At 45.3% G+C, this 8,769-nt stretch overlaps 1 protein-coding gene across 3 annotated transcripts in view; it reads left to right on the forward strand.

The window, feature by feature from the left end:
* Positions 1-6,315, forward strand: part of RPRD2 (regulation of nuclear pre-mRNA domain containing 2) — a 91,260-nt gene extending 84,945 nt beyond the window's left edge. The window contains exons 10-11 of one of the 3 annotated variants that reach the window (XM_013962442.2): positions 477-1,658; positions 1,799-1,887. In XM_013962442.2, coding sequence (XP_013817896.1) covers positions 477-1,658; positions 1,799-1,887 — 1,271 coding nt within the window. Of the gene's footprint in view, positions 1-476 lie in introns of all 3 variants that reach the window. The other 2 variants (XM_018046033.1, XM_018046034.1) reach the window with 2 other exon arrangements.

Here is an 8,769-nt window from a genome sequence, read left to right on the forward strand (position 1 = left end):
AATAACTGTACGTTAACTAATTAGAGACAGTTGCGGAAGTTGGAAAGGAAGGATAGGGCAGAATATCTATTTGCGTTTAGAGAAACAATTCCGCAGACCAAACATTAAGAAACACTGGCTTAAAGTGTTATTTTACAGATAATTATGCCCCGTTTCTTTTCCTGCTTTGTCTTGTTTAAACTCTGAGTGATTCTGACACTAAAATCTCCCTCTTCCTGTTGCCTTTTATTTTTGCCATGTTGGCCTTGTTTCATGACTACTAGAAATATTTCAGTAATTTGCTCTCCTTATGTTGATAAATCAGACCAGTGTTTTCTGTGACATTTAGCCATTACTTGTTTGTTCTGAATCCCTTTGATCTCATATTTTAATGTCTGTCTAGTTCCCACTGGAAGGAATATCTGATCAGCCTACATTGTTTTCATTGGAAAGTAGGGAGTTGTTGTTCTTAACTTCTCTAATCTTTGTTTCTACAGGCCTGTCATCTTTACTTCAGAGTGTTACTGGGAACCCAGTTCCATCCAGCGAAACTACACCCCAGAGCACTTCAGCTTCCCCTGCTAACACCACAGTCTCTAGCATAAAAGGAAGAAACCTGCCCTCCAATACCCAGTCCTTTATTCCCAAAAGCTTCAACTATTCTCCTAATTCCTCAACTTCTGAAGTCTCATCAACATCAGCCAGCAAGACCTCAATTGGGCAAAGCCCAGGGCTCCCAAGCACTACTTTCAAGCTCCCCTCCAACACTCTGGGGTTCACAGGTAACCACAACACTAGCCCTGCTGCGCCGCCTACTGAAGTTGCCATGTGCCAGTCCTCAGAGGCCTCCAAGCCAAAGCTGGAGTCAGAGTCCACCTCCCCAAGCCTGGAAATGAAGATCCACAACTTCTTAAAAGGTAATCCTGGTTTCAGTGGCTTAAACTTAAACATCCCGATCCTGAGCAGTTTGGGATCCAGTGCTCCAGCAGAAAGCCATCCATCAGACTTCCAGCGTGGCCCTACTAGCACGTCAGTCGACAACATTGATGGAACCCCGGTACGGGATGAACGGAGTGGGACGCCCACTCAGGATGAGATGATGGACAAGCCCACGTCCAGCAGTGTGGATACCATGTCCCTGCTTTCCAAGATCATTAGCCCTGGTTCCTCAACACCCAGCAGTACAAGATCACCACCCCCTGGGAGAGAGGAAAGCTTCCCCCGAGAGCTCTCCAGTTCTGTGTCTACGTTTCGGCCCTTTGGCTTGGGCAGTGACTCCCCCTATAAGCAGCCTTCCGATGGAATGGAGAGACCGTCTTCTCTGATGGACTCTTCACAGGAGAAGTTCTATCCAGATACTTCTTTCCAGGAAGATGAAGATTACCGAGATTTCGAGTATTCAGGGCCTCCACCATCTGCCATGATGAACCTAGAGAAGAAACCAGCCAAGTCTATCCTGAAATCAAGCAAGCTTTCTGATACCACTGAGTACCAGCCAATCCTGTCCAGTTATAGCCACAGGGGTCAAGAATTTGGGGTAAAGTCTGCCTTTCCAGCATCTGTGCGGGCCCTCCTGGACTCTAGTGAGAACTGTGGCCGGCTTTCGTCTCCCCCTGGGCTGTTTAGTGCCTTCGGCGTCAGAGGGAATGAAGCGGGGTCTGACCGGTCACCATCGCCGAGTAAGAATGATTCATTTTTCACCCCTGACTCCAACCACAATAGCTTGTCTCAGTCTGCCACGGGGCATCTCACTTTGCCGCAGAAGCAGTACCCAGACTCTCCTCACCCAGTCCCGCATCGGTCCCTTTTCTCTCCGCAGAATACCCTTGCCGCCCCCGCGGGCCACCCACCCACGTCAGGTGTGGAGAAAGTCCTGGCCTCTACCATTTCCACCACATCGACGATTGAGTTTAAGAATATGCTTAAGAATGCCTCACGAAAGCCCTCAGATGATAAACATTTTGGCCAGGCCCCCAACAAGGGCACTTCAAATGATGGTGTCAGCCTGTCAAACCTTGCCCAGCTCAGCTTGACGGCCGCCGATCAGCAGCAACAAGAAGAGCACTATCGCATAGAGACTCGAGTCTCCTCCTCCTGCTTAGACTTGCCTGATAGTACCGAAGAGAAGGGGGCCCCTATAGAAACCTTGGGTTATCATAACGCATCCAATAGGAGGATGTCAGGCGAGCCAATACAGACTGTAGAGTCCATCCGAGTCCCTGGGAAGGGAAATAGAGGACATGGGCGTGAGGCTTCCAGGGTGGGTTGGTTTGATCTGAGCACCTCAGGAGGCTCCTTTGACAATGGCCCCTCAAGTGCCTCTGAGTTGGCATCCCTTGGGGGTGGGGGCAGCGGAGGCCTCACTGGCTTTAAAACCGCACCATACAAAGAACGAGCACCCCAATTTCAGGAAAGTGTCGGCAGCTTCCGTTCCAACAGTTTCAACTCAACATTTGAGCATCATCTCCCCCCATCCCCCTTGGATCATGGGACACCCTTCCAGAGAGAGCCAGTGGGGCCATCATCTGCCCCACCCGCCCCTCCTAAGGATCATGGTGGTATCTTCTCTCGAGATGCACCTACTCATCTACCCTCTGTGGATCTTTCGAACCCCTTCGCAAAGGAGGCAGCCCTGGCCCATGCTGCCCCACCTCCTGGGGAGCACAGCGGAGTTCCTTTCCCCACCCCACCCCCTCCTCCGCCCCCCGGGGAGCATAGCGGCAGTGGCGGGAGTGGCGTCCCTTTTTCTGCTCCTCCTCCTCCTCCACCTCCTGGTGACCACTCTGGGGTTGTACCCTTCCCAACCCCACCACTGGCAGAGCACGGAGTGGCGGGGGCCGTGGCAGTATTTCCCAAGGACCATAGTTCCCTCCTTCAGGGGACCCTGGCTGATCATTTCGGGGTGCTCCCAGGACCCAGGGACCATGGGGCCCCCACCCAGCGGGACCTCAACGGCCCCGGCCTTAGCCGTGTGCGCGAGAGCCTGAGCCTGCCCTCCCATTCTTTGGAGCACTTGGGCCCAGCCCATGGAGGAGGAGGTGGGGGAGGCGGCAACAGCAGCAGTGGCCCCCCCTTGGGTCCCTCGCACAGAGACGCCATCAACCGGAGTGGTATGATCTTGCGGAGTCCCCGGCCAGACTTCCGGCCTAGGGAGCCTTTTCTCAGCAGAGACCCTTTCCACAGTTTAAAGAGACCCAGGCCACCTTTCGCTAGGGGCCCTCCGTTCTTTGCACCAAAACGCCCATTCTTCCCTCCCAGGTACTGATGGAAACTAAGGGAAAGGCATTTGAACAGTAGAGAGCGTTGGAAGTAGGAGTTTGGTTTATTATCATTGTTTTTATTTGTTCTCCCTCCTTTGACCTATTTTTTCTTTCTTTTTTTATTATGACAAAGGACCTCCCTTCCAAATTAAAAAGTTATATATGCTTACATTTCACTATTCCATCCAGTCCTCCCACCCACTGCACTTATACCTACCTTTTCCAAGATGTTTGTATTTTAAGGGGGTGGGGGCCAAAGAAACACAACTAAAGCCACTTCATTTGGCTGGGGGTTTGAAGGGTGGGGAGGAGAACAAATCTTATTTTACCCCATCTATTGAAGAGTATTACTACATTTGAAATAAAACTTCCATCAGTACAGATAATACCATGTGCAATGTTGGGATGTCATTTGGGGCTTGGCTTCTCACGTGGTCAATGGAGGGATTCTTGTCCCCTTCTCTCTCCAGCTCAGTTACCTGCTGTTAGCCGTGTGGCTGTCTTCCCTGTGTGCTCTGTGGCCTGCGGACAGCCAAGAGATGTTGCAGGGGAGGAGGTGTGGGAGACCTCGGACCTGTCAAGTTATTTGGGGGTTTTCTTTTGTTTTGTTTTAAAAGGCATGTGGAACTTGAGTTCTTGACCTTTCTCCCAAAGTCTAAGCCTTTGTTTTTTAATTTAGTCTCTTCTGAGGTTCTATCAGGCAACAACTTTAAGGAAATACGGACCTCATTTTATCCTAGTGAAGAATTATCCTCCTTTGATTAGAAGAAAGAGGGTCAGGTATATTAAAATTAAAAGAATAAGTAACTGCAGTACAGAGAGAGAGGAGCCATTGATGGTGTGATCTGACTTGGCCATCTGTCATAAACATATTTCTGAGGTGGTTTCACATATCTGGCATCAAGCTCTTGCTTCCTGCTGCTTTTTTTTTCATTGACTTTTTCTCCCTCAGTTTTCTCGTCTGCATTTCTAGTCTAGCCAGAAAGTCACTGTACTTGACAGTAGATACAGAGGTGCAACTGAAACATTCTCAGATATTATCCCAGTTTGTTTTTTTTTTTAAGTAGACATTTTTACCATGGTGCCTCCCTAATGTTGTAACATTTGTTGGTAGTTATCACCAAAAGTTAACTATGGGGAAAGGGAAGTATTTGTCTTTATCTTTCTTTTACCCTTGACCTAGTCCTGTATTCACCCCTCTTCTTGGTATTCTGAAGGAGGAAGTTTAGTAGCATCTTTCTTTATACCTCTTTAGTTCTATCTTAGTGACAAATGGATGTTACACATATCCTTGCAGACACACAGGAGGACCTGATTAGTTTAAATTTACCCCACTCTGTGGATAATGACCTGTCACATTTCAAGGCTCAAACCTTATCCTCACCTCCCACTCTCAATAGAAAATGTTTATGCCCTTAGTCATTTTACATGAAAAAAAAAAAAAAAAAAGTGCTTTTTTTCTCCCTGAACTGAAAAGCTCCTTATTTGTATTTCTACAGCTAGTACTGGGAAAAGACAATCACTGCGCTTTGAGTGTTTGGGGACACTGAAAAGCAAATGTTGCTTTACTACATTTTTTAATTTAGTATCTTACCCTAAAGTACACACTGGTAATCTCCAGCCAGAAGAGTAAAAGACTATAAAAGGAAATCCTAGCAAGTTTCATATTTTCTTCCAAGTTAGTGTAGAAGTAACTGTAGGAAGTGTAGGGATTGCTTTGGATTCACCGGGTGAAGTTTTACAGATGGGAGAGCGTGGGCCGTGTAGTGACAGAAGATGATTCTTTGTCTCAGAATAAGCTTGCTTTGCAGGTAAAAGAGCAGCTCAAACCAGGTGTGCATCATAGTTTGGGAGTTTTTGTGTAACTTATTCCATGTGACTTGTTTGGGCTCTCCATGTTTTCTCGAAAACATGGAGTCCTCCATCTTCCTAATGCATTTCTGGTCTTAAGCCAGCTGTTCTTTCTTTGACCTTCTCAAGCCTCTGCTCTGTAGCTCTCCCTGCAGAAAAATGCATGATACCACAACATTGTAAGTGGGATGAGGTATATAGTGTAGCAAAGCAAAGAAACAATACAGTTATACTGAGTCCTAAGACATTTGTTTAGAGAAAAGTATAAGAGAGTGTGAGGGTGGGGTGGGGGGAGGTAAAGGGAGGAAGTTTTAACTCAAAACTGAAATAGATTTTTTTTCTTTTGCAGAAAATTAAGTGGGATGTTTTTCATTCTAGAATAAAAGAATGTGAATTCTTTCTGCTGCTCTCGAGTAATCTAAAAGTAGTGTTTACTTGAAAAGGCTCTCTGACCATTTGATTTTTATCAGAAAACGGGGGGTTGGTCAGCAAAGTGGTTTCCTGAATGTTGGGGCAGGTTAATTGTCCTCAGAAGCATGATAGCTAGTACATGAAAGGGAAGACCTTGTACAGTTTTAAAAGATGGACTTTAAGGGTTGGGTTTCTGTGGAGTGTGTTTTGTTTTTTTAAGCCACAAAATCCATTTGTTTCAGGATGGAAATGAGGATTTGTATGTAACTGTCAGCTATTTGTTACCTTTAAGGACATCTGCCTACAGCAGTCAGTGAAGACAACGATGTGTATATATATGTGATATAGTGAAACAAGACAATTCTGGTATTCATAACATGAAACAAAGGGGTTTTATTCTTTCTGTGTCTGTGATTTATAACTCCGTGCCCATGCTCTGACTTTTGTATTTCAACCTCAGAACAAGATTTTTTTTAAAGCATAGTATAGTGCGTCTTGGCAAGGACATGATTCAGTATGCAAACAGATAATGCGAAGTTGTTACTAAGGTTCTTGGTGCTCACTGTAAAATCACAGACAGAATCGGTGGGTGCAGCATGAGTACACTGGTACCACTTAAAATTCAGTGATACAACATCAGAAATTGAGTCCTTAAATATTCTGTAAAAGTTTACTCTTCAGTCAGCTTAGATTTCAACCTCTATCCTTGCTCCCATTTGCCCTCCCAAATTTTGTTGAGAATAAACAGAATTTGGTTTGTTTCCAGGGAGGGTAAAATGATAAGAGAATAGGCCTTTCATCCTTTCCAGTCCCAGGAATACAATGTTTGTGATGTATATGGTACAGCAAACCTATCTAGATAATGTGAATATGCTAAAACTCATAATTGCAGAATATTCACTATCAGTCCTGAAGTTACTGGTTCATGCAGAAGTAAGCTTCAGCTGTTACTGTTTTGAAGCCGCTGTAAATTACTGCTTTTTCTCCTTTTTGCCTCCCCTCTTCCCCCCCTTTTTTTGAATGGGCTGGGGTGCCTGTTAAGATTTAAATTAGATATGTTGGATTGATATTCTCACGTGTTCAGTGTGGAAAACAAAACAAGTACATGCTTTAGAGGCAACAACAATGAAATCCTTTTGAAATGTGTATTAATATCATTTAATAAAATAACTAGTTCTAAAGGTTTGACATTTTTCTTTGAGATTTGGGTCTTTGACCAAGGGCCCCTGGCTTCTCTGGTGAATGCAAATAGGAGGGAACTTCTCCAGAAGCTGAAACTGCTGCTTTGAGGAACAGGCCTGTTGTTGGAAAGACCTAAGTTTTCTCCAGCAAAGACCCTACATGACTGTCCAGGGCTGAAGGTGAAACCAGCTACAGGAATGCAGGAAGAAAAGCCTGAATATATCTCTGAAGATAACAGTTGTATTTGCTTTTGGTCTAAACGTGCAAGGAGGGTAGAGGGGCTGGTGTGTGTGCACCCGCACAGGTCTGAGGCAAACACACGCCAAAGACCCCCCCATCTCAAGCCTGCCTTGCGACCGCTTGCGCTTTCCTCTCTTCCAGCCATTCCTTTTTTTTTTTTAATCTCTTTGCCCCCAATATTATGTTTTTGTTTTCCTGTTTAATAAAGTATGGTTTCCTTTGTTGTGTGGTTGACTTTTCCCCTCTCTGATCTTGTCCAGCTGTCCGCTTTGACTTCCGCAGTCAATGTCACTGAAGGCATTCTGAGCTGCTTAAGATCTTTATGGCCTTGTGGGTTTTGTTTAGTCCTTTATGGCAGTTCAATTTTGGACAATGGGTGGGGCAAGATCAAGATGTTCAGGGAGTGGTTGGTAATGAAGTGGGTATACCGTATGGATGATAATTTTGTACATCTTCCCAAAAAATTGTATGATTGTGAGCAAAAAAGTATTTTTAAAGCATAAAATTGGGGCAGTGGCAGTCAGGATCCTTCTGGACAATTCTTTGCCCACATCTACCTTTCTCACATATTGCCAGTAACAAGCCACACTCAACCCCTCTCTCACCCCATCCCTTTTCATGACCCAGTGAGGCTTAATAAATGCTGGCTAAAGGGGTAAAGAGAGTCATTGCATCTAGACCAGGCCTGGATCCCTGGCAGGGTAGAAGGCCCTAAATAGCATCCTTGAATATGTGAAACTGCACGCATGTCACCAGACACTTCAGAAATAGCACAGTCTAGGAACACACCCAGCAGGTAGGGGTGTACACTGTACTGGCTGCTTCTGGAATCTGGCTCACCCTAACTTCCTGGTCCCCGCTTGGGGCCTTGACTTGCCAACTAATTCCTGTCCCCATCCCAAGGAAGTAACAGCTTTTAGAACTTACTAGCCTTTCTGGGCATGTTGAAAATACACAATTTCTATAAAATTGTTTTATTTGGGCCAATATAGTATAGAAGGAATGAGTTGCCCCCTCATGTATGTAGGCAGAGTATGTTTTAGGGTATGGAGGTGTTTCTCATACTTGATTATGAGTAAACTGTATAGGCAAGTCCGGTCAGCTGCTGTTCACAGTTGCTGAGTAATAACTCATTCAGGTTGCAAGAGGGACACCCATGAGATGGCTCTTAAGTAAACATCCTGCTCTACCCCCATGTAGAAGTAGAAAGAAGCACATGTGCTTTAAAGGAAAGAAGCAAGTGCCATGTAAAATTATTTCTGACTGACTAGGGGGTGGGGGAGGACAGAAGAAACAATACTTAGTTACAAGTTTGAGGGGAACCGGATAAGAAGGCTGAGATCTATTTAGAAACTGATAATTGCAGTTACCTTATCCTTTTCCTTTATCACTGTGGCAGGAGTCAAAAGTTGAGAACACAGATGTGGATGGAGCAGTGCCAACAGAGGAAACAAATACAGGCTGCAGTTTCTTTGTGTTTGACTCAAAACGGTGTTGACTAACCCAGCACACCCTGGATCTGCTGGGGTTCTTAGCAAATTAGATATTCCAACATTCCTTCCTTTCCCTTCCCCACTGGATCCCTTTCTTGAGAATTAAGTCCTTTGTCACCTAATTTGTGGGAAGGAGGAGATAAGACTTGAAACTTCCTACATTTTTCTTGGGGTGTTTCAGTTGGAATGTGTAGAAAGGAGATGGGTTTCCTCCTCCCCTGGCTAGAAATCCTTTGCACCTACATAAGGCAGTACTCAAGGTCTCATGTTTTCTAGGTGGCCAATCGTTGCCAAGGGCAGTAGCAATTAGTAAAGTATTAAGTTGGAATCTTGGATTTGGGGTAGTGGGCCAT

Source organism: Capra hircus, chromosome 3, assembly GCF_001704415.2.
Source record: "Capra hircus breed San Clemente chromosome 3, ASM170441v1, whole genome shotgun sequence".
Taxonomy (NCBI): Eukaryota; Metazoa; Chordata; class Mammalia; order Artiodactyla; family Bovidae; genus Capra; species Capra hircus.